This window comes from Aspergillus candidus, assembly GCF_002847045.1.
Source record: "Aspergillus candidus strain CBS 102.13 unplaced genomic scaffold BDW47scaffold_39, whole genome shotgun sequence".
Lineage (NCBI taxonomy): Eukaryota > Fungi > Ascomycota > Eurotiomycetes > Eurotiales > Aspergillaceae > Aspergillus > Aspergillus candidus.
In genome coordinates this window covers 159,559-181,111 of record NW_020194044.1, presented here as the reverse complement: position 1 = coordinate 181,111, position 21,553 = coordinate 159,559, and the positions used below count along the sequence as shown (strand labels likewise).

The 21,553-nt window shown below is 56.2% G+C and overlaps 10 protein-coding genes across 10 annotated transcripts; 4 read left to right on the top strand and 6 right to left on the bottom strand.

The window, feature by feature from the left end:
• On the bottom strand, positions 1-1,653 carry BDW47DRAFT_109402 (J domain-containing protein). The gene is made up of 2 exons (XM_024813460.1): positions 580-1,653; positions 1-478 (listed from the first exon to the last, which is right to left on the bottom strand). The coding sequence occupies exon 1, from the start codon at positions 1,480-1,482 to the stop codon at positions 607-609; it is 876 nt and encodes a 291-aa protein (XP_024670074.1). The 5' UTR covers positions 1,483-1,653; the 3' UTR covers positions 1-478; positions 580-606.
• BDW47DRAFT_109400 (putative lipase/esterase) lies at positions 1,642-3,570 on the top strand. Its single transcript, XM_024813459.1, has one exon. It carries the CDS (start codon positions 2,036-2,038, stop codon positions 3,494-3,496), a length of 1,461 nt encoding a protein of 486 aa, XP_024670073.1. The 5' UTR covers positions 1,642-2,035; the 3' UTR covers positions 3,497-3,570.
• Positions 3,571-3,937: 367 nt separating this feature from the next.
• Positions 3,938-5,356, top strand: BDW47DRAFT_119079 (enolase C-terminal domain-like protein; the record flags this gene model as incomplete). The annotated part of the gene is made up of 3 exons (XM_024815294.1): positions 3,938-4,024; positions 4,091-4,313; positions 4,401-5,356. The coding sequence occupies 3 exons, from the start codon at positions 3,938-3,940 to the stop codon at positions 5,354-5,356; spliced, it is 1,266 nt and encodes a 421-aa protein (XP_024670072.1).
• Positions 5,357-5,404: 48 nt separating this feature from the next.
• Positions 5,405-9,585, bottom strand: ncr1 (sphingolipid transporter NCR1). Its single transcript, XM_024813458.1, has 2 exons — positions 9,018-9,585; positions 5,405-8,954 (listed from the first exon to the last, which is right to left on the bottom strand). Exons 1-2 carry the CDS (start codon positions 9,279-9,281, stop codon positions 5,502-5,504), a joined length of 3,717 nt encoding a protein of 1,238 aa, XP_024670071.1. The 5' UTR covers positions 9,282-9,585; the 3' UTR covers positions 5,405-5,501.
• Positions 9,586-9,651: 66 nt separating this feature from the next.
• BDW47DRAFT_133004 (uncharacterized protein) lies at positions 9,652-11,340 on the bottom strand. Its single transcript, XM_024817715.1, has 2 exons — positions 10,454-11,340; positions 9,652-10,389 (listed from the first exon to the last, which is right to left on the bottom strand). Exons 1-2 carry the CDS (start codon positions 11,301-11,303, stop codon positions 9,827-9,829), a joined length of 1,413 nt encoding a protein of 470 aa, XP_024670070.1. The 5' UTR covers positions 11,304-11,340; the 3' UTR covers positions 9,652-9,826.
• Positions 11,341-11,654: 314 nt separating this feature from the next.
• Positions 11,655-12,890, bottom strand: BDW47DRAFT_109393 (CFEM domain-containing protein). The gene is made up of 3 exons (XM_024813457.1): positions 12,519-12,890; positions 12,329-12,467; positions 11,655-12,267 (listed from the first exon to the last, which is right to left on the bottom strand). Exons 1-3 carry the CDS (start codon positions 12,600-12,602, stop codon positions 11,849-11,851), a joined length of 642 nt encoding a protein of 213 aa, XP_024670069.1. The 5' UTR covers positions 12,603-12,890; the 3' UTR covers positions 11,655-11,848.
• Positions 12,891-13,706: 816 nt separating this feature from the next.
• On the bottom strand, positions 13,707-14,959 carry BDW47DRAFT_109391 (putative DNA polymerase delta subunit 4). The gene is made up of 3 exons (XM_024813456.1): positions 14,493-14,959; positions 14,349-14,416; positions 13,707-14,285 (listed from the first exon to the last, which is right to left on the bottom strand). The coding sequence occupies exons 1-3, from the start codon at positions 14,854-14,856 to the stop codon at positions 14,142-14,144; spliced, it is 576 nt and encodes a 191-aa protein (XP_024670068.1). The 5' UTR covers positions 14,857-14,959; the 3' UTR covers positions 13,707-14,141.
• Positions 14,960-16,258: 1,299 nt separating this feature from the next.
• Positions 16,259-17,796, top strand: BDW47DRAFT_109386 (histidine phosphatase family protein). Its single transcript, XM_024813455.1, has 2 exons — positions 16,259-16,595; positions 16,680-17,796. The coding sequence occupies exons 1-2, from the start codon at positions 16,464-16,466 to the stop codon at positions 17,772-17,774; spliced, it is 1,227 nt and encodes a 408-aa protein (XP_024670067.1). The 5' UTR covers positions 16,259-16,463; the 3' UTR covers positions 17,775-17,796.
• A 9-nt stretch (positions 17,797-17,805) lies between these two features.
• On the bottom strand, positions 17,806-19,470 carry BDW47DRAFT_109384 (RNA methyltransferase). The gene is made up of 3 exons (XM_024813454.1): positions 19,249-19,470; positions 19,068-19,195; positions 17,806-18,994 (listed from the first exon to the last, which is right to left on the bottom strand). The coding sequence occupies exons 1-3, from the start codon at positions 19,267-19,269 to the stop codon at positions 17,932-17,934; spliced, it is 1,212 nt and encodes a 403-aa protein (XP_024670066.1). The 5' UTR covers positions 19,270-19,470; the 3' UTR covers positions 17,806-17,931.
• Positions 19,471-19,808: 338 nt separating this feature from the next.
• Positions 19,809-21,530, top strand: BDW47DRAFT_109381 (tRNA(Thr) (cytosine(32)-N(3))-methyltransferase). The gene has a single exon (XM_024813453.1). It carries the CDS (start codon positions 20,161-20,163, stop codon positions 21,268-21,270), a length of 1,110 nt encoding a protein of 369 aa, XP_024670065.1. The 5' UTR covers positions 19,809-20,160; the 3' UTR covers positions 21,271-21,530.
• Positions 21,531-21,553: the final 23 nt, after the last annotated feature.

The window sequence follows — 21,553 nt, the reverse complement described above, 5'->3', positions numbered from 1 at the left end:
GGTCGGATGTGCTGCACTGTCGCGGCTGTGGCCAATTTTAGAACGGGACGCCTCACTTTGTGTGAACAAGACGTTCCTTTCTTTTTAGGAGAGTATGGTTTATGGATCATGCGTGTATGGCCGGATTGTTCCATGACGTATTCGTTTAATAATATCATCCTAAATCAAATATCGCCGCTGCCTGGTGCTGGTGCGGTTGAGATTGTTGCAACGCACAATTATCAGAGGGTCATTGTTTGAGAGCTCACGCCAACACACATAACTCATATCTGACTGATACCTCTCTAAAGAATTGATGTCTGAAGTGCCGATTCTCGATCACCGCGTACTCAACGGCGTGGCATTGCATTGCGCAGAAGCTGTTGCGCGGTCGTTGAAACAATGACGATGCACGGGGGCTGGTCATCGCTATGACACGAGACTCAAACAAGTCAGACAGGACTCGTCTATGTACTGACACCAGAATAGTATCCGTGAAGTGAGTGACACCCCGTGGACTCATGACAAGAATAGACATTGTTTGAAGGAGATGCACTATTTACACATTCCAAACAAAACTAAGATAAGTTATACCTCCAGTCACTGACGACCATGGGGCGTCAATGACTATGCAGTCTCCGGCCCTTCGGCCAAATTACGCGCCGCGTCAGCTGGGCCAGGAACATTCCGGCCCTTGGAAGAATGGAGGACATCCTGGTATACCTCCTGCTCGTCCCCCTTCAATCCCGACCCTGACGGATCTCTCCGGATGAGAAAATCCTGCAACTTGGCCTCGCTGGAGCCCAGATGCTTCGCCGTACTCTCCCGACGCCCATTCAACAGCCGACCGGACTCCTCACTGACCTGCCGCAGTCGGTCGTCGTACCCGGCGCTGCGATTGCTGATCCACGAGGCCTGCACGGAGCCAGAAAACAGGACGAGGAGGATGACAAACGTCGCAAAGGTCCGATGATCGACCATGTTCTCCTGCTTGGGCTGGTGTCGATTATGATACGCCTCCCAGTCCTCCCATGTTGCATTGCCATAGATCGGACCGTCGCCGCGCCACGCCGGCCGCGCCCAGGGGGGAGTTGGAGCGCTGTCGGGAGGGTGCAAATTCCACCCCGAGCCGGACAGGTCATACGCCGCCCGTTTGGAGGGATCAGAAAGGATCTCATGGGCCGCGACGAGGATGTGGTATCGCTGGAGTCTCACTTCGGGGGAGATGTTCCGGCATAGCGGGTGATCGTTGCACGGTCGATCGGGGTGGTAGACCTTGACGAGTTCATAGAAATGTGACTTCTTGTAGGGGGCAAGCCGGTCCTGTTTAAAGAGATCGTAGGGAGTAAACGACGTGGTGGAGGGCCAGGAGAGATCACCCTGCGCGGTGGCATACCGTCGAGACCCGTGGACGCAGTGCGATGACGCCAGTGGCGAGACGGAGCTGGCGGGGTTCAGCAGTGATAGTCGCCCGCAATGAAAAGGGTTTGATTTCTTAAGCATGGCCTCATGGTTTCCCGAGAGGAGGGGATCGAGTGAACCTCTCCCACAGTTTCAAGAGTCATAGGAAATGGGACGATGCAGAAGTGCAGAAGAAGAAGTGGAGAAAGAGAAGAAGACAAAGTGGAGACGAAGAATGGTCCGATAAGGTCACGTGGTGGGGGGGGACCTGAGGCCGGGTGTTTGTCTGGTTTGACAAGGGGTGCCTTTTTTCGACCGGAAAAACTTCAAATATAAATCTTCATCTTCATTCTCGACAACGCGTCACGATCACGATCAACACTCGATCGGGACGGATTGTGGTCGATAATCACACGCCAATTCGATGGAGGACGAACTGCTGCAGTTATCCTAGCAGCGGGGCTCAAGGGCGAAGCGGAGACATCCTCGGAACCGAGGCAACCCGTCGCAGTGCCGGATCCACTTATTAGTATGGACGAAACTGCGGTGGCGCGGTGCGACTCCGGGGTAGTTTTCCTCGTTGACTAGGTCGTTCGACATCTTTCAGTCGGCAGAACTATCAATCGGTTCTGGTGGGTGGCAGAAATAGCCCATAATGAGTCTCAGCTCGCCGCTGGGTCTGCTCCAGGCCATCCTGGTGAGGATCCCCATGCTCCTGAAGATTACGCTATGGCATGGCATACGCTTGTCGCCCGTCGCGGGCAAGCAAGATCTACGAACGGAGTTGACTGTCGCCGTCATTCGGTCCTTCATGAATTTTATGATCCCCGTCAGTAAACAGCAGAAAGGGTCGATGCGCGACCCGGGCATCAAGGGTCCCATCTGGGTGTCCAAGGTGACCCTCCCGGCGCCCGGAGAGGACGTCTGCAACGCCGTGCGCAAAGCCTTTGAGGATCTACAATCTGGTGGGGAGACTTTCGAACCCCCCGGCGTGGGACCGGTGGAGGCAGAGTGGACGGGTTATCGCAGTGGTGTGGACAAGAATGAGCCGTTGCCTGACATCCCAGAGGACGCCAAGTTTGACGCGCTTCGGGCAGAAGCCCCGTCGGACAGTGTGATTTTGTACTTCCATGGCGGCGCATACTTCCTGATGGATCCCTGCACTCATCGTGTTCCGGTGGCACAGCTTTCCAAGCGCACGGGGGCCCCCGTGCTGTCAGTGCGATACCGTCTGGCGCCGCAGCACCCGTTCCCCGCCGCGCTCGTCGATGCGCTCGTCGCATATTTGTCGCTCATCGCACCGCCCCCGGGCTCCTTCCACGCCCCCGTCCCCGCGAAGAAGATCATCCTCGCGGGCGACTCCGCGGGGGGCAACCTGTCCCTCGTGCTACTGCAGACGCTGCTGACCCTGCGTCGGGTGTGTCCCACCGTGCACTTCCACGGGCAGGCGATCCCCATTGAAATCCCCGGCGGCGTGGCCACCATCTCGCCCTGGTGCGACATCATGCGGTGTTTGCCCTCGAGTACACTCAACGCGCACTTTGACTACTTACCCGTGCCGGCCCAGTCCCCCGAGTCCATCTTCCGACCGCTGCCGATTCCCGCCGACGACGTGTGGCCCTGCAAACCACCGCGTGTCGACTTCTTCGTCAACGCCAACGCCGTCCTACATCCACTCGTGTCGCCGCTGACCGCGCCCCCGGAGCGCTGGGCCGGAGCGCCCCCCGTGTTCATGAGCTTCGGCGAGGAGGGTCTGACAGACGAGGCGCTGGTTCTGGCCCGACGCATGCACTCGGTCGGGGTCCCCGTGACGGTCGAGCAGTTCGAAGGCATGCCTCACTGCTTCGCGCTGCTCATGATCAAGACCGCCGCTGGGAAGCGCTTCTACGACGGCATGGCGGATTTTTGCCGCCAAGCCGTGGCGGGCACGGTTCGACCGATGGACACCCTGACCTATATTGCGTACAAACTGCGTTCGGAGCGGTCGATCCCGTGGGAGGAGGCTGTGACGCTGACGGATGCGGAGGTGGATGAGCTGCTGCAACAGGGTGCGCACTCTCGTGTGCGGGGAGAGATGGAGCTCCAGAAGGAGTGGAGGGAGCGAGCCAAGTTGTGAACTTGTTAGGTACTCATATAGAACTCTCTTTCTTATATGAATAGTCACAGTCAGACGGTGCTTCTGTTCCTGTCTAGATATACCTGATGTATCTACATACATACGATTATGATATCCATTACGCTTGTTTAATTGACCATCCATCCCAAAGCACTCCAACGACAGACCGATAGATTTTGAAACTATCTAGCCCCGCGTACATTCACATGGGCCGAGGAACAGTCATATATCTCCCCCACTCCATCTCATCACCATCGCGATGATCTCGCGCCAGACTGTGGGGAATCTCGGGGGCAACTGACCCGAACCCCTCCATGTCGGGGTAAATCGATCCCACGATGGAGTCGTTCAAATATGCGACATTCCCCTCCATCTTCTTTTCTTTCTTTTTATACTATATTGTCTATTGATTTGAAGTCTCTGGATAAATCAGCACTTACCATGGGCTCCCCATCCCCATTCCCCCGCGTCAAGGAGATCCGTACCTTTATCATTGAGGGAGTTGGCTCCGGCGGCGACTACCATAATGTACCAACGCGCCCCTCCATGGTTCCCTTCCACCAAGCAAATCCATCATATACTTACATGAAGTAGGTCAAAGGCGGCCACTGGCTCGTCGACAGCAACATCTCCACCCCAATGACCCGCTGGCCGCAGTACCGAGGCTCGCGCACATCCTGGGGCATCAACGTACTGGGGTCCTTCTGCGTCGAGATCGAAGCCACCGATGGCACGAAGGGATTCGCTACGGGGTTCGGAGGTCCTCCTGCTTGCTGGCTGGTGCATCAACATTTTGAGCGGTTCTTGCTGGGGGCTGGTAGGTCTCGCCTATTACCACACTCGCATCCCGAGAATACACGAGGAAGAGGAGAAAAGAACTGATAATTGATGGTGATGCTGATAGACCCCCGCGACGTCAACGACCTCTTCGAAAAGATGTACCGCGCGTCCATGTTCTACGGCCGCAAGGGCCTCCCCGTGGCAGTCATCTCGGTGATCGACCTCGCGCTGTGGGACCTCGTCGGCAAGGTGCGCCAGGAGCCCGTGTACAAGATGATCGGGGGCGCGACGCGGTCTCGACTCGACTTCTACTGCACGGGGCCGCAGCCAGGCGCCGCACAAGCGATGGGATTCTCCGGGGCCAAGGTGGCGCTGCCACACGGACCAGACGAGGGCATCGAGGGGCTCCGCAAGAACGTGGCCTACCTCCGCCAACAGCGCGACAGCGTCGGGCCGGACTTCCCGCTTCGCGTAGACTGCTACATGTCGCTGACGGTGGGGTACACGATCGAGCTGGTGAAGCGGTGCGAGGCGGCGGGGATCGACATCGACTGGTGGGAGGAGTGTCTGTCGCCGGATGACGTGGAGGGCCATGCCCTGCTGAAGCGGGCGCATCCAACGGCACGGTTCACGACAGGGGAGCACGAGTTCTCGCGGTATGGGTTCCGCAGGCTGGTCGAGGGTCGGTCGCTGGACATCGTCCAGCCGGACGTGATGTGGGTGGGGGGACTGACGGAGCTGCTGAAGGTGTCTGCGTTGGCGGCTGCGTATGATATCGCCGTTGTGCCGCACGCATCGGGGCCATACTCGTACCACTTTGTGGTGTCGCAGCCGAATACGCCGTTCCAGGAGTATCTGGCAAATTCGCCCGACGGACGCACTGTCGAGCCCGTGTTTGGGAACCTGTTTCTGAACGAGCCGATTCCTGTGCGTGGCTATTTGGACGTGTCGGTGCTGGATAAGCCTGGGTTTGGGCTGGAGCTGAATCCAGCGGCGCCGTTGATCGATGCCAGGCGGATTCTGACTCCGGCGCCGCTGAAGGAGCTGGCGCCTCCGGATGAGGCGGGCGTTACTGCTTGATTATACGCTTTTCTTGTTGATGTATATCCTAGATGCATAGATGCGACATGTTACTCTAGTATTATTCTACCCCGCAGCAGTATCAACGAAATCATATTGTAGCTACGCTATCCAACCTGAACTTCATTGTATCCTGTATGGTACTCTAATAGGCGTACCCCTCGCCCCCAAAATAGCTCAACGCCACCGGCAAGAAGATCAGCGCATGCGTCGCCGCAAACGCGATCAGCGCCAGCCACACCCGGAAGTAGTAGATCTCGAAGATCTTGCTGTGCGTAAAGGCGAGCACGCACACGCCCAGCAGTTTGGTGACCGTGATTCCGCTGAAGACGCTGCCGCCGACGTTGACCAGGGCCGCCCAGGCCCTAGCGTCTTTGCCGCGGAACTTGGTCGGCACCATCTCCATAACGCCTTCCGCCGGGAACATGAACGCCCGCGCGATGTGCGCGCAGAACTCCACCCCGATGCCCACGCAGATGATCAGGTTCACTAGCGACACGGCGTTCAAGGACACCCCCGCCACGGCCATCGTGCCAATGATGTCCACTAGGATCATCACCACGGTAGCGGTGACCACCGCCCCGGTCGCCACAGACCCTAAGATGACCGTGGTGACGGCGAAGATAATCGTCACGGCAGCCCCGAGCAGGGCGGCCGTCAACGGCACGATCGACACGTACTGGTCGAAAAAGATGTATGTCTTGGCATATGGGAAAACATCGATGCCGAACTCCTCCGAGATGCCTCGCGCGATGCGGCGCGCAGATTTGTACGAATTGATGAAATCCTCCTGCGTCCGGAGCGGCGTATGCATCGTGCGGAAATGGCTGGCCACCGTGGTCAGCCGCTCGGGGTCCACCACGAGCGCGTTGCTGTACGCAGCCTGGCCGCCCAGCGGACACGAGGCGTCTGTCGGCGCATGCAGCCACTTCTGCGCGTAGTCCACAAATTCCTCGCCCTGGGGCATGCCGTGCAGGGAGATGTTCCACGCCGGGTCACGGCCATCGAAACAGGGCTTGCCATCGTCCACGCAGCAGTCTTGCTGCGGATTGAGCCAGTAGAAGAAGTCGTCGATCCAACTGGCAGTCGAGCCCGAAATGTAGGAGACGTTGGGTCGCTTGGACTCCTGCTCCAACACAAACGGCAAGGAGTACTCCTCGCAGGAGGTGAACCGCCCGCACAGCTGCCGCTGGTGGCTCCGCTCCGTCACGTTCACGTCCCGAGTCACAAAATACACCGGAGGCCCGCTTTGGAAATACGTGTTCATATCGTCGAAGTACTGGATGAGGTACGAGTCGCTCGGAAGAGCAATGCGTTGATCCAATCCTAGCTCCACTTTCGGAATCAAAGCCAACCCAGCGGTCAGGACGCCCATGAAGACCATCACAATGACCGCCTTGACCCGGCGTTCTAGGAGAAAGGGTGCGTAGATCTTGCGGATAAAGTTCTGGAGGATGCCCTCGTCTTCGAAATCGTCGTAGAGGGGATCCCTCGGCACGCCAGACTGCGCCTTGCGCACGGTCAGGCAGGGGAGGCAGTCAGCGCGAAGGCTTTCCACGCGCTTCTGGTTCAGGGCGAGGATCGAGACAAACATGGTGATCTGCAGGACCGCGTTGATGAAGACGGCACCGGCCGCGTAGATGGCGAAGTTCCGCACTGCCGGCATCCCCACAAAGGTGCCGAGCGCAAACGCTACTGTCTCCGTGACAGCCGACAGGAAGATGCTGGGGCCGATCCGGCCCACCGCATGCGCGATCCGCACGTCGATCTCTTCGTCAGGGTAGTTGACGTTGACGCGCTCAAACTCGTGGACGATCAGAAAGATATTGTCTACGCCGATCGCAAGCACGAGGAATGGAATCACCTCCGCGATGATCAAGGTGGCCTTGACACCGGCAGCAGCAAATAAACCAACCGAAGCGGATACGGACATCAAGACAATGACAATTCCCACAATGCCCAGGGAAAACTTGGACTGGACCAAGGCGTTGGACGGGTTGGCGAGGAGAAAGCGCCAGGTGACGGTGACGGAGCCCAGGGCCAGGGAGGCGTAGATGAACATGATGACGTAGCTGATAACGACGATCTTGGCGTCCGTGTTGCTGGACTTATTCAGTTCGTGCTCAATGCTCACTTCGGTGTTGAACGAGACGCGCAGGCCCTTCTCGTGGGCTTCCTCCTGGACCACCTCAAAGATCCGTTTGAAGCTGTTCTCCCAGTCAATGGCGTTCGCTTCGGCGGTGGTCCCCTGCTCATGGTTGTTGACCACCCAGGTCGCCACCAGGGCCCGTGCGTCCAAGACATCGCCGGTGTCTTCATAGCCACCGAGGATCAGCTCCGGCTTGAGCGGCTGACCGAATTCCGGGAGACAGCTGACGTCACCGGGCGAATCCGCGCAGTGCTGCAACCTGTCGCGCCAGGTTTCGGGGTCGAGGTTGTTGACGGACCCGCCAAAATATCCGGTCAGCGATTGAACGACACAAGCGTCACCAGTGGGTTTGAAGCAGATCTCATCCAGAGACTGCTGGCGCTCCAGGGAGATCATTCGGCGGACACGAGATTCCACGTCGAACCACCAGCTCAGGGTCTCGTAATTCAGGACCCGCCCGTAATCGTTCACGAGAAACGCCTGCTCGGCCCGGTAGAAGGGGCCGAAGTTGGCATCGAAATATGCCTTCTCCTGGGCAGCCGCGGACGTCGGGCTCACCCACAACCGGACGGGGTCGGTTTCCACTGCGAACCGTAGCCACCCAAGGCTCAAAAGCCCCACGACCACCACACTAGACACGGTGGTCAGGGCGGGGAACCGGGCACACGCGCCACCAATACGGCTAAATAAACTCTCCAACGTCGAGTTCAACTTATATTCACCTCGCGACTGCTCGAGATAGCCTCCCGCGTGGACGATGTCGCCCTCATCCTCCTCGTCGCTGGAGGCCGGGTCCTGCAGGAGCCGGACGCGGTCGGGCTTGCGATGGCGCCAGTCTCGGTACGTGAAGTAGCTGGTCGCCCCGACCACAGAGAGTAAGAACACCGAATACATAAGGATGACCGAAAACGAGAGGCACGGTAGCAGGCCGACGTAACAGTGCTGGTCGGTTTCCACAGCGGGCAGTTCCGGACAGACATCCGGGCAATCGACGCAGGAGCACCGGAACGCCTTATCGGGATCATTGCAGGCTTTGGGATGGTCGGGCAAGGCCTTCATACCGTCGGCATCGGGCCCGGGGTCGGTTTCGTAGTTGATCTGGAAGGGGCTGCCCAAAAACTTCTTGTCTCCCAAGAACTTCAAGAAACCCTGGTAGTTCTTCGCGCCTCCGCCGATGAAATCCATGGCCTTTCCGCCCGACGCGCCATTCTTCACGTTCTTGCAGCTGTCGTAGAAACCACTCTGGTACTCCTCCGACCAGAGATTATCCAGCTCGGTGACGCGGCGTTTCCCCTTGCCTGCATCGTCGGTCTCGGTGACGTTGACAAACAGGGACTGGTCGGGAGAGCAGGTGAAGGTGCAAAAGATATTAAAGAAGTTCTCCCGACAGGCGGGACACGACGAGATGATGCCCTCGGCCAGCTTCAGGTTCTTGGCCAACGCATCCACCTAGAGGCTCCCTATTAGTATGGCCCACAACCCAGCCCATCCCATCGCACGTGTAGAGCTCACCTGTTCCTCTACACAGCACACCGCTGTTTCCTCCCACTTGGTGCCGCAGAGGCCTACCAACTTCTCCCTCGTCGCGGCGTCAGGTTCCTTAGCCCGGCCATTATCGGCACAGGGTAGCTCTCCACCAAAAAACGATTGTTTCCCACAGTGGCCCCGGATCGCGCAGCGACCGGCTTCGTGAATGGGGGTCTCGCCCTGAGCTAACGATGGGACTAAGAGCGTGCCGAGACCGGCCAGGACGCCAGCAATGTGGAGTCCCCGCATGGTTGGGGACCGTTCCAAAACAAAATTGGAGGAATCGCAGGTCGATATGTTCTTCACTTCATAACAGGATTATTGATGGGGATTGAGATCAAGGGACCTAGTCTGGAAGGGATAGATGGAGTAGTAGAAAGCAGGGCTGATGGGATGGTACAGCAAGGGATAACGTCATCTACCCCGACACCGCTGATCTGAACCGGAATTAAAGATAATGGCAACACAGATGAAACCAGTTCATCGATCAATAGATATATATTGAGTAGCAATACGAGGGAATTAAATAGAAAGGGAGGAAGCAGGATGTCATCCGATGTTGACGGACTCAACCCGGTCGATGAGGATGTCAGAGTGACGCCGAGGTTGGTCAGGTGCGGTCAGGTGCGGTCACGGGTGGGTCATGTGTTGTTGTGGTGTTTGCTGGCAGTTTGTCTGGTTTGCATTGCATCTGGGATGTTGCCTGAGGCTGCAAGTATATACTTCGACAACACCGAGTTTATGCGTGCTGGATCTGCAATAGATCTCCTCCATATATTCTAGAGTGAAATATTCTAGCCCGATCGTACCGTGAGAACGGCCAATTGGTTCCCCAGTCCCGGCTTCCATCTAGATATCGACCGCAAATCCTTCACGAGAGCCTCCTCCATCGAGGACCGGTTGGGCTCGTCGCGATACCACGAGCGAGTCAACGCGTCGGCAGCAACCTGACACCTACGAGTGACATCCTCTTCCTCAAAGACATAAGAACCGTTGACACGTCGCACTCTCTCACTGATATACCCCATATGCGCGAGCGTATCCCGTGCCGTCTGCAAAAGACAGCCTTGGTGGATGGGACGAGGATGCTCCGCGCTTAGACGAACACACCGCGAGTTTAGCAATTGTATACAGGTATTCTCTGGGGCACCCTGAATGATGATTATTGCTGTATTCGGGTCGTCGTGATTCATCACACGTGCGAGTTCGCCCAAGCATTGGGCTCGGTTCGACACACAGTCCAGGGCAAAGTATAAGACGGCCGCGTCGAAGTGGTGGTCTGGGAAAGGGATTGTCTGGGACAGCGCTGGGATGCTTTCGACTATTCCCGTGGAGGCTGGGCCATCGGCTAGGATGGCTGGGAATCTGGTTAGCATAGCTATCTTCCCCAATATATATCGAAGAAATTCGGGATGACCCACCTCGCACTGCCCCTCCGACATCCAGTACACGCCGACCCCTGCGGACAATATCACGCATATCATTCCCCTCCGCATCGAGAAAGAGCCGGTCCCGCAGGATCTGCCACGCCGTCTCATTGCGTCTCCACGACCCCAAGCTCGACTCCTCCGGGACGGGATGTGGTCCAAACACCGGGTCAAGGCCCGTCTTCCGAGCAACGAGCAAGTGATGCCGACCGGTCTGGTCTGCTTTCTGACCGCGAGGCAGATAATCGTACGTTTTTTCCATCTCCAGGGTAAGTCCCACCTGGCGCAGTAGACTCCTCCACCGTGAACTCGGGAGCAGCGTCTCCACCGTCACAGCACCCATCCAGGGTCTTCTAACCCGCATACAATCCCAAACACCATCGTAGTCGCCCACCCCATCACCTAGCGAATCGCTCGTCACCACCGCCAAAACCAAGACCGCCCCGGACTCCAACCACTCCGCAAAGCGATACACCATCGACACGATATCCGCCGGCGGAAAGCTAAACAGTGAAAAGATGGCAAACACGGCACGGAATAGATGCGGGGGACGATACTGTCTCATATCGACCTTGTGGAAAGATCCCGGCACCTGGGAGCGGGCCAACCGCACCATCTCTTCAGCAACGTCGATCCCATGCACGGAGTGGCCGTGGCGGGCGAGAATGTCAGACACGGGGCGGCCGGTTCCACAGCCGACGTCGAGGACGGGGGAGGCGGATGGGAGCTGAGCGACGACAGAGTGGATTAGGGTGCGAAACTCGACGTCATCGGCGAAGGCGTCCTCGTATTGTTGGCCTAGAGCATTAAAGAGCTCTTCGGCTGTGGTTTCTTTGGGGTCCATTCTGGGGCGTTGTGGGGTGTCGGTTGGCTGATCTGGGAATGGGGCTGGATGGGGGGGTTCTTTGGGGAAAGAAAAGCTGGTTTATCGGTCTTTGTGCCACTTTGGTGGAAAGTTAAACCTCGCTGATGTGACCTTTCTATGCTACACTTGATCCCTGTGTATCAATTGTGGAGGTGTTTTCTCAGCGGACAGGAATTGACCGCCCCGTGGACGCATGCATGTCGTTGTGAGGGACCTGCATGCACGACGAGGTAATGAGCGGGGCGTGGGTTTGTGTTACTGGGCTGTCCCGTGTACTTCATTTCTAGAATGTACACTTGAATGACGGCGATGGAAAATACGTGCACAAACTGATGGAATACAGAATAATATTACCCGTAATTAGTTGATGGTGTCAACCAGGCAGGCTCATTCCCTTGCCGTATTCTCCGAAGCCATCTCCGTATCACAGCTATTCATCTTGTGCTTTGACACTAAGAATCACAATTCCCTCATCACAATACAACGCCTGGTCACAGTCAACGACCGTTCCGAGCAGTGGACCATTAAAACAGCACAATGGCCGCAGCCGCAGCCGCAACCCCCGCAATGTTATGCTTGACATGGGTCGCATCGCCAGTAAAGACCGGGGGAGCGGCGCCGCCAGAATGGGTCTGCCCTGGCATGGTCGACGAAGTGGACGAGGTCGACGTTTTGTGCGTTGGGGAGGCCGTGTTGGACGAGCCGGGCTGGGAACCCCCTGTGGATGATCCCGTGGGCAGTGTCATCGACCCAGCGCCCGACGGGGTTTCCGTGGCTGCTCCCGTTCCAGACGATGACATGGTATTGGATGGGGGCGAGCTTGAGCTGGACGCAGTGTCGGTCGAACTGGTTGCGGTATCTGTGGGCGTCGCCTCACCAACCGGTGGGATCGAAATGGCATGGCCCGCCGAGGCGCACTGCTTCATGACCACGTCGGACACCGCTAGAAAACTGTGAGTGAACCAAGCATTTGCTGACAGCCGAGTAGAGTGGAAAGAACTCACTCGCCTGTTCCGGGATCCCACAGGACGACTTCACACAGGGCGTGACCTTGCTGACGAGTTCGGGCTTCTGGCAATGACAGCCAAAGTCCAGCAGACCCGGACAGCCATCATTCATCAGGGCATCAAGAAAACACTGCATCTATCGGTGAGTTAGTTGAAGTCCTACCTTGTTAATGTAGGAGGTTCTCACCGAACAACCGGGGATGTCTGGCAACATTTGGGCGGACCCAAGAGCCGCCACGAGGACAGCAGCGAAGGCGAGAAAAGACTTCATGGTGAGAAGTGATATTAAAACAGCCGGGATTGAGATAACAGATTAAGATGTTAGAGATAATGGGGGACTAGTAGAATACAGACTATGGCTGAAACGACTGTTGAGTTGTGATGGGATGATGGATTAACGAACGAGGTGAAGAAGGAGGTATGGAGAGAAGAGAGAGAGAGAGTAAGAGAGAGAAGAAGTGGAAGGAGAAGAAAAAGTTGGTCGAATCCGCTTTATACTTTCCCCCCGGAGCACATGATGAGTTCCTGCCCTGAGTCCTCACATGTTGACCAGTACATATGTCGAGGTCACTGCTAATGCGAAAGTTACCAGATCATGGAGAGGATAGGATAGAGCAGCGATGCCAAACATTCCCTTGATGACTTCTCGTCTACGCAAGGGACTGTCAGGTAGGATTCTGTGTAGCCCGCATACGTATGCTTCGTACCTTGAGAGTTTCAATATGACCGGATGTGGTACATCGACGCGCATTGCAGGCATCATCACAGGCACTCGTGTGGAGTTTCAGTGCGGGGATGACCAGAGTATCCAGCCTAATATACAATGGTATAGACTAAACTTGAGGTATGCCAGGGCTCATCAATTCTACTAGGTGGTTAGGGCTCAGCGTGGCTGCATGTAAACTGAGAGAAGCTCCATCGACGCGAATCGGAATTAGTTCCCATAGATTTGGCTCCAAGTCCCTGAGCAGTCGATTTTCTGGGACTGGCTTATCACCAGCAACTGACCTCTTCACACAGTGATTAGAGTTGAGCTGGTCATATACATCAACAATGTAAGAAGTGACCCCCCAATCGGCACCAGAGGGAGGTTCATATCCGTGGGACAAGGCCATGTCATACAATTCCTCCACCAATGGCAGAGGGAAAGCATCCATAAACTCTGTGAGGTGTGCGTCTGTCCCTGCTTACAGCAAAAGAGCTGCAAGGGAGGCCAGTCCAGGCCATCTCCGTCCTCTGAGCAGAAGAGGGGTTGTCCTTCTGTCTTGTGGTGATGATGCTATCCAGTCATTACGAAATCTTGGAAGCGCTGGGGTCTGTCTAGACCCCGCCTCGATAGGGTTTCTTTGCCGCGGTGGTAGCATCCACCGCTGCGGAGCATTGCTGATAGATTGTCGAGGCAGCAATGAAGTTGTACAGGTCTTACAGAGGGATCAGGCGATCCAAGGCAAATCGTCCTCGGTGGTAATCACATCCAATCGATCACCCAATGTGACCCCCTGCGTTGTGGCTCCTGCACCACCGGGGCATTCCATGGCCAACTCAGATGGATACTGACGAACTAGGTTCGGGGGAACCAAAGAAAATAGCCCCCGCCATTTCTGCACACCGTACACTGTGGTGCGTAGAATTAATTTGGAAGAGAGCCAAGGTTTCAGGTTGACCATGGGTGAGGAATACATTCCTGTCTGGGTGTAATTATACTCAACATAGTCGAGTCTAGAATCGTCACAAACAATAACGCCCTGCTAATCCAAAATAAACCGTTGCAAACCACTGAAGAAACAAGGCCACCATATCAATAAAACCCTCAGGACATGAGTTCGTCCACATATGCCCTCTGGCTAACACCTTTCTCCTCGTCAAGTAACACCGCGAGAACCTCGATCGGCGGGTTGAGGTTCAAAGAATCCGCCCGCCTCCATCGTTTTAATCGTGTAATACCGATACACGGCTACACAAACGTCAGCTATCCACGGCATGAGAATGCCTCGGGGAGGGGAAAGCAGGGACGTACCCCGAATTGACTGGAGAGGTCGAAGTGACGTAGAATGTGTTCCTGCAGGGAAAGGTCCTCGTGGTGAACTAAAAATACCAAACATCCAACGGTCAGCTCGTTCCACCAGACAGGGCGGTCGGTGTGCTCCCCCGTAGTACTGACCTCGGGGTCCCCGTCGCTTCTTTTCCTCTGCCTTCCAGTATTGTTCAATCTGCTTCGGCGTGATCTTCAACGCCAATTGATCCTTCTCCGACAGAGGTTGCTGCAGCTCCGCCTGGGCTTGTTGCCTCAGGGCCAACTCCGCGACCGGTGGCCGGGAGGGCTCGATGGGGGTGTCCGGCGCAGGCTCCGATCCGGACACATTTTCGAGCGACGGGGTGCGGGAGATCGTAGAGCCAATGGGTTCGAGGTTTTTGGCTTTCTGCGATGTTGTCGGCGGGGCTGTAGATGGTTTGCTGACCCTGGACTGGGAGCCAAAGGAGAGTCTCGCCTGGGTATTGCCTCCACGGCGGCGTGTGGTGGGCATCTTGGATGTGCGATAGCGGGACTGTTGGTTTGTTTGAGTAGTGTGAGGTTGTAAAGACAGGACAAGATGGCTAGCGACCACTTAGAGTATGAGCCAGGTAGATGATGAAGACGAAGAGAATGGTAGATCTGGATCTGGAGTGGGGAGATATGACATCGTTGTCTCGTGTTGTCTATGGCAACCGCCCTACCACACTTCTTCTTTATTGCGCCCGTCTACTGAGAGAGACCTATAGTCGCTTTTTACATTACTTTGCAACATTTCTTCCAGCCCCTACTATCCCCCTTCAGAAAAAACTACATTTATCTGCTATAGAATGGCAGAATGGCCAAATGACGAACATGGAATCAATAGTGATGCAACCGGTGACAAACACTGCAAACAGTGTGTTCTGCCGCCAGATACCGCCCTTCCATGATGTCGTCTCAAAGTCTTGATCTTTTTCCCTCGATGTGATCGTCGACAACATTGATTTCCACTAAGATCGTCTATGACGTCCGTCATGGATTCCAAGCATGCGCCGGACTACCTACCGGATGGCATCGCCTCAGATGGGGGTATCTCCGCCATCCTGTTATCAATGAGAGTGTTCTGCGCAACAGATTCAGGAACCCGGATGCCTATGTTCTGAATATAGTCCCTCCCGGAGGGGTCTATGTCAGCCATCCTAGAGGGTGGGGTTGTTGTTCCTGACAATGATCCTCCTAGTGACGCCACCGAGGTGGGCTCGGGTGTGACAGCCGCTCGTGCATACTCCCATTACACATTGATCGTGGTGCCTACGTAGAAGGATGCCGACAGATCGCTCGACCCACCCGGGGATCCATCTCAAGCGGATCCACAATCGCATATCGCCTCGACGGATGTCTGGGGCTCCTCTCTGTCGATCACAGTTGAGCCTAGCGCCGTTGAGCCAATCGCCGTAGAACCCACATCCTGCGACGAGATCGTTCTTGATCCTGCGCGACTGGTGTCTCCAGCGGCCGATCCGAGTTCTCCCAGCGATGAACAGGGCTCGTTGCTCTCGGCCAATGCGGAGGATGCGGACGCTGTTCCGGACAGGCTGATGTCTGATGAGTGTTGGTTGACTTGTAGCGCAAGGATGATACAGTGTAGAAAGTGGGTTTGATGAGACGGTTAGATGTATGAAGCCTAGCAATGCGTGGTAGAGATGCTGTATCTCTAGAAGCGGAGGCTGTAGATTAGCTACTCGATATCATGATCATTGATAGTCACATTCCAATCACTCCCAGTCTCCATAAATGGCAAACTAGACGAGGATCGGGCATGTGGGCACACCAACACTTGGCATAAACAACATCTCCAACCTCAACTTTCCTACACGGATACTAGATACATCCTACATAGAGATGACCTCCCTCTACAACCAAATGGTCACCCTCTTCACCCTCCTCCACACACCCCTCTTCGCCCCCTCCTCGCACGCCTCGCCAGCATCCCCCCACAGCATCAGCTTCTACCCCGTCGCGCTCAACCACACGACCTACATCACCAACAGAACCCAAGGCACGCATGGCGGAATCTACAGCGCCCCTGCCCACCGCGCCAGCGACCCCGATCAACATGACCGCTACAACTACTGTACAATGCCGCATCCGCGACCGGAGACCTATGTCGCGCCGGAGCCTGTCGCGAATGGGTCGGTAGCTGCGACGCTCGTGTATGTGGAGTACATGCAGAGGCATCAGCGGAGGACGCCTTATAATATCTTACCAGAGGTATCTCTTTCTCTCTCAATATATATAACTATTTTTCCACCACTACCATACAAAAAACACAACAAACTATACTAACAGCAACAGAACCAAGAATACACCTGCGACGACACCCACCCCCACATCTACATTGCCCCCGCACCCGATAAAAACAACCCCGCTCCCATCCCCGTCTACGGACAGACCTACACAGACCCCACAAATCCCTTCCTCACAGACACCATCCCGGGGACATGCCAATACCCACAACTAACGAAAGGGGGTATCCTAGACGGGTACCGACACGGGCGGGACCTGCGGGCCGTTTACGGGGGTAATGGCCCTCTCCCGGAGGCAGGCCCATCAAGTCAGGTCTGGCTGCGGGCGAGCTCGTCCGCACTGACGCAGGGATCGGCTGGGGCTGTGCTCCGCGGCCTGTGGCCTGATTATGACGGGGGAATTGCTCTGCGACGGCAAGCGGAGGGGATCGACACGGTTGATAGTGGGTTTTCCTGTGCGGCCAGGGAAAGGGTGCTGGAGCAGATGAACGCGGCGAGGGCGTGGAGGGAGCACTTGAGTGCTACTACGGTTCTGCGGGAGAGCCTTGGGAGAACGTTTGATATAAGTAAGGAGGAAGAAGACGGAGCGTGGATGAACTCGTTCGATCACTTTGCGGATGCGTTTCAGGCGCGCGTGTGTAATGGGTATAGTTTGCCATGTCGGGCGAAGAAAGACGGCGAGAAGGAGGGCGAAAACTGTGTGACGCAGGAACAAGCAGAGGAGGTATTTCGCGCAGGCGACTGGGAGTGGAATTACTGGTTTAGGGGCAGTGATCTTGCCGAAGAATACATCCAGCTGGTTGGCGGGCTATTCATCGGGGAAATAGTGCGACGGCTGGAGGGGGTGATGGAGGGACGGCCTGACTGGGTGTATAGTCACAATTTCGTGCACGATGGGGACTTGGGGCCTGTGTTGGGGGCGTTGGGAATTCGGGCATTGCGGTGGCCCGGGATGGGGGCCACTGTGGCCGTGGAGGTGTGGCGGACTGATGATGAAGATGAAGGTTTTTATGCGCGGGTGTTGTATGGTGGACGGACGGTGGAGACGATCCACGGGGCGATGGAGTGGATGCCGTTGGGACAGTTGCTGGAGATATTGAGGGGATTTGTGCCGGGGGATATTGTGTCTATGTGTCAGGGTTGATTTAATAGTAGTAATAATATATTTAAATGCTAGTAATGATATACGTTAATTGATCTATAACCGATCGAACGCCACGCCAGTATGCATGCTCCATGGACGCCTGGAACGTGCAACACTTTTTTTTTTTTTAAAAAAAAAAAAGAAAGAAAGAAAGAAATCACGCCCCATTATACCGATACGACTCCTTCGGCCGCTGAGTCCCATCAGCCACCCCCCGCAAACTCGCCAGGCCCAACCAGACAGCCTCCTCAGTGCGGATGGTGCGACTGCCCTGGCCCGGCAGCAGGTTAACGTAGTAATCGAAGAGCTTGCCGGCCTCCGACGGACGCACGGCCATGTCGCGCAGCTGGGGGTCGTTGCGCACGGCGTTCTCAATGCCGGCCACGCCGCCGAAGACCATGAGCATGTGGCCAAAGTCTGGGGGACGCTCGCGCGGGTCGCCCTCGTCGTCCTCAAGCACTGCAGCGACGGGAGCGCCGCGCTCCGACGTCCCGAAGGAGAGGTCGTAGCCGCCGTTGAAGGGACACTCGGTGAACACGGAGGAGAGAGAGCGACAGCGCCGCACGTAGTACCCCCAATAGTAGCCGGCTTCGGCGCGGGGGGTCGACGGGTCGACGGGCTCAGCGAGGGGAGCGCCCGGCTGCGTGAAGCGCACAGTGACGCGAGCGTGCTCGGGCAGCTGGACATTTGGCACGACGACCTTCTCCGACAGACCGGTGTCGACGACGGTGGTGTTGGAGTCGTCAGACTGGATGGACTGGTCGGAGCGGCGGCGTTGCCGGGGATACTGGTACTGGCCGTATGGGTGGTAGTGATTCTGCTGCTGGGGTTCCCCGACGACGATGCCCTCGCGGTAGTCGCACCACTCGTTGGCGCGCAGATGATGGGGCATGTCGAGGCTGGGCAGCAGGCCGGCTGTGCGCAGGTTGGGATGCATGGGGAAGAGGTGTTTGCGCAGATACGGCGGGGTCTCGAGGTAAGAGAGGAGATGGGCCAGGAAGTGGGAGGGATCAGAGTAGGCCGTGTATCCCTTGCCCGGAGCGTTTAGTTCATCGCTGGTCTTGGCGATGGGGTCGTAGTCTTCGTGGTCGGGGTGGTTGCGGTTCCGACGGAGGGCGCCCTCATCGTCGTCAAAGATGACGACTTCATCGACGCAGAAGACGGCCAAGGCGCGGGCGATGGTGCCGGCCAGAAGGGTTTTTTGTTCGGGGGAGTGGGCACTATCCGGTCAGTTTTTTTTTCCCTTTCGCTCACTTTCTTTCTCTCCCTCTTTGGAGAGTATAGAGGACATACTTGGCGACAATACTCCCAGGGAGAGCGATACTCAGGGTGTGGGTGCGTCCTCCCTTGGGTGTAAAGACAGCCGTGGGTTTTGCGGTGTGAAGAGGGGTATCGCCATTCTCATGGGAGGTCTTTTGCTTCTGCGAACGGTCAGTGAGGTTGGGGAAGTGGCTGGAGTGCGCTAGGACGGTACCTTGACGTGAGGGCGACGCATGTTGGAGATTTTAAAGATCGACGTGGCGAAATTGAGGGAATGAGGGGACAAAAGAGGGTGATGGGGAATAGAAAGGCAGGGATAAACACACGAGAATCTGTGTGTGAGAAGGAAAAAGAATCATGCGAAGGAATGCAGCGCCGATCTGCAAAGCAAATGGAAATGATGATTAAAACGTCCGGATTGTCGGGTGGGATGACGTCGCGATCCACCGAGTGGAGCCGTATGGTTCTGGTTTGCTTTTTGATTGAATGGATTGGTCTGAACGGGTTCACATTATTCAATAATATTTCTTAATATTATTTTTCATGTTTATCCCAGTTCATCCATTGACCAGGGGAGGGATGGTGTTCGTGTGTCCATGACGTCCAGGGATCCGACGGAAGACATCTCCATTGATTCTGACTGGATTGATCAGATCTATGTATCTAGGACTAACGATTAGTCTATTCCAGATCGATATGATGTAGATTGACATATTTATAGACAGGACTGAGGCCGGATCAGGGTTGATTGGGAGAGGATCTGTGGGTGCCTGAGGATCATCCCCTCATCTGGTGGCCTGAGGCTGTCATCTGTTCCTCACCTTTCAGGCACTGATCCCGGCATTTTCAGGCACCACTTCAGGCACGTGAAGGCATCGGTTCAGGCATAATCAGGCATGCGGGGCCAGGCACCCGCACTCCTGCCTCAGGCTACCACTATCATGTGATTTATCTTTTTTTTATCTTTATTTTTTATTTTCAATTTTCTTAATATTTTTTCCCCACTGCAAATCATCAAATCATTCTCCATCTTCTCATTTCTCCCTCCACTCCTGGATTTTCCTCCTCTTCTTTCTTCTTTCCTCTTTCTTCTTTTATTTATTGATGCCATAAACAATCAATCAAAATGCCCCTCTCCCCCGAAGACGAGGTCGTCGCCATGGTCCAATCCGTCACCCCTCCGACGGTCCCCGCTCATCGCTCCCACGACCCCTCCAACAATCAGAAACGCACCGACCCCTTCCTGTTCGGCTCGCGCTACCTTGAAGAAGGCGACGACGTCTTTGAGTTCAATGCCTGGGATCACGTCGAGCCCGATGACGAGTTCAAGGCTTTCGCCGAGACCCAGTACGCCAAGCAGCGCGAGGCCCCCGTCTCCGACTTCGACCGCAATCGCTTCAACGCCGACCCCGCCAAGTGGTGGAACCTCTTCTACAAGAACAACACCGCCAACTTCTTCAAGGATCGCAAGTGGTTGCGCCAGGAATTCCCCGTTCTCGCCGACGTCACCAGCCCCGGTGCTGGGCCCCAGGTCGTGCTCGAGGTCGGCGCCGGCGCCGGCAACACCGCCTTCCCCCTCGTCGCCCACAACCAGAACGACGAACTCATGGTCCACGCCTGCGATTTCTCCAAGACCGCCGTCAAGGTCATGCGCGAGAGCCAGCATTACGACCCCAAGCATATCGTCGCCGACGTGTGGGATGTGGCCGCCAAGCCGGACGAGAACGGCGACGGCCTGCCCCCAGGCCTGCCCGAGGGCTCCGTCGACGTCGTCGTCCTCATCTTCATCCTCTCCGCCCTCTCTCCCGCCCAGTGGGAGCAGGCCCTGCGCAACATCTACCGCGTGCTCAAGCCGGGGGGTCAGGTGCTGTTCCGCGACTACGGACGGGGCGATCTGGCCCAGGTGCGCTTCAAGAAGCAACGTTACATGGGGGAGAACTTTTACGTTCGGGGTGATGGAACCCGCGTCTACTTCTTCGACAAGGAAGAGCTGCACCACATGTGGAGTCGGTGGACGCCGGAAGGGGGGTTGCCCCCGACCCCCGAGGGCGACTCCTCCCCCGCGGAGGCGACCGACGCGTCGACCCCTTCGACCGGGGTGTTTGACATCCAGAAGCTCGGCGTCGATCATCGCATGATTGTCAACCGCCAGCGCAAGCTGAAGATGTACCGGTGCTGGATCCAGGGCCACTTTACGAAGCGGGTGACCGGGACGGAAGCCGAAACCACGGGGTGAGCGACAACCCTTAGGATGAGACTTACCTTAGACGTGGCTGCCACGGCTCCCTCATGGTCAATCTATTGACGGTACCGAGGATCACCCTACGCGTGGACTCCCGTCGCGGTGACGCATGATCCGGAGCATTCCAGTCCTTGCAGCACTGAGACAGGACCGAAAGGTTCTAGATAGACCATAGATCAGATTCATGATGTAACGATAGCGAGACTCTGAAGCCCGCATGAGTCTCATGAAATACGCCTTTCATGACCGGCATCTTTATACAATTTATATACATATC

What these genes read in the sequence shown, in the direction of transcription:
- BDW47DRAFT_109402 (XM_024813460.1), bottom strand. Translation starts at nt 1,482, where the DNA reads ATGCTTAAGAAATCAAACCCTTTTCATTGCGGGCGACTATCACTGCTG.
- BDW47DRAFT_109400 (XM_024813459.1), top strand. Translation starts at nt 2,036, where the DNA reads ATGAGTCTCAGCTCGCCGCTGGGTCTGCTCCAGGCCATCCTGGTGAGG.
- ncr1 (XM_024813458.1), bottom strand. Translation starts at nt 9,281, where the DNA reads ATGCGGGGACTCCACATTGCTGGCGTCCTGGCCGGTCTCGGCACGCTC. An exon ending in TGTGCTGTGTAGAGGAACAG is followed by an intron (nt 8,955 to 9,017) that starts GTGAGCTCTACA and finishes GGGAGCCTCTAG; the next exon opens with GTGGATGCGTTGGCCAAGAA.
- BDW47DRAFT_133004 (XM_024817715.1), bottom strand. Translation starts at nt 11,303, where the DNA reads ATGGACCCCAAAGAAACCACAGCCGAAGAGCTCTTTAATGCTCTAGGC. An exon ending in TGTCGGAGGGGCAGTGCGAG is followed by an intron (nt 10,390 to 10,453) that starts GTGGGTCATCCC and finishes CCAGATTCCCAG; the next exon opens with CCATCCTAGCCGATGGCCCA.
- BDW47DRAFT_109393 (XM_024813457.1), bottom strand. Translation starts at nt 12,602, where the DNA reads ATGAAGTCTTTTCTCGCCTTCGCTGCTGTCCTCGTGGCGGCTCTTGGG. An exon ending in CAGACATCCCCGGTTGTTCG is followed by an intron (nt 12,468 to 12,518) that starts GTGAGAACCTCC and finishes ACTCACCGATAG; the next exon opens with ATGCAGTGTTTTCTTGATGC. An exon ending in TGGGATCCCGGAACAGGCGA is followed by an intron (nt 12,268 to 12,328) that starts GTGAGTTCTTTC and finishes ACAGTTTTCTAG; the next exon opens with CGGTGTCCGACGTGGTCATG.
- BDW47DRAFT_109391 (XM_024813456.1), bottom strand. Translation starts at nt 14,856, where the DNA reads ATGCCCACCACACGCCGCCGTGGAGGCAATACCCAGGCGAGACTCTCC. An exon ending in GAAGCGACGGGGACCCCGAG is followed by an intron (nt 14,417 to 14,492) that starts GTCAGTACTACG and finishes TGGTATTTTTAG; the next exon opens with TTCACCACGAGGACCTTTCC. An exon ending in ACCTCTCCAGTCAATTCGGG is followed by an intron (nt 14,286 to 14,348) that starts GTACGTCCCTGC and finishes ACGTTTGTGTAG; the next exon opens with CCGTGTATCGGTATTACACG.
- BDW47DRAFT_109386 (XM_024813455.1), top strand. Translation starts at nt 16,464, where the DNA reads ATGCCGCATCCGCGACCGGAGACCTATGTCGCGCCGGAGCCTGTCGCG. An exon ending in CTTATAATATCTTACCAGAG is followed by an intron (nt 16,596 to 16,679) that starts GTATCTCTTTCT and finishes TAACAGCAACAG; the next exon opens with AACCAAGAATACACCTGCGA.
- BDW47DRAFT_109384 (XM_024813454.1), bottom strand. Translation starts at nt 19,269, where the DNA reads ATGCGTCGCCCTCACGTCAAG. An exon ending in TGCGTCGCCCTCACGTCAAG is followed by an intron (nt 19,196 to 19,248) that starts GTACCGTCCTAG and finishes GACCGTTCGCAG; the next exon opens with AAGCAAAAGACCTCCCATGA. An exon ending in CCTGGGAGTATTGTCGCCAA is followed by an intron (nt 18,995 to 19,067) that starts GTATGTCCTCTA and finishes CTGACCGGATAG; the next exon opens with TGCCCACTCCCCCGAACAAA.
- BDW47DRAFT_109381 (XM_024813453.1), top strand. Translation starts at nt 20,161, where the DNA reads ATGCCCCTCTCCCCCGAAGACGAGGTCGTCGCCATGGTCCAATCCGTC.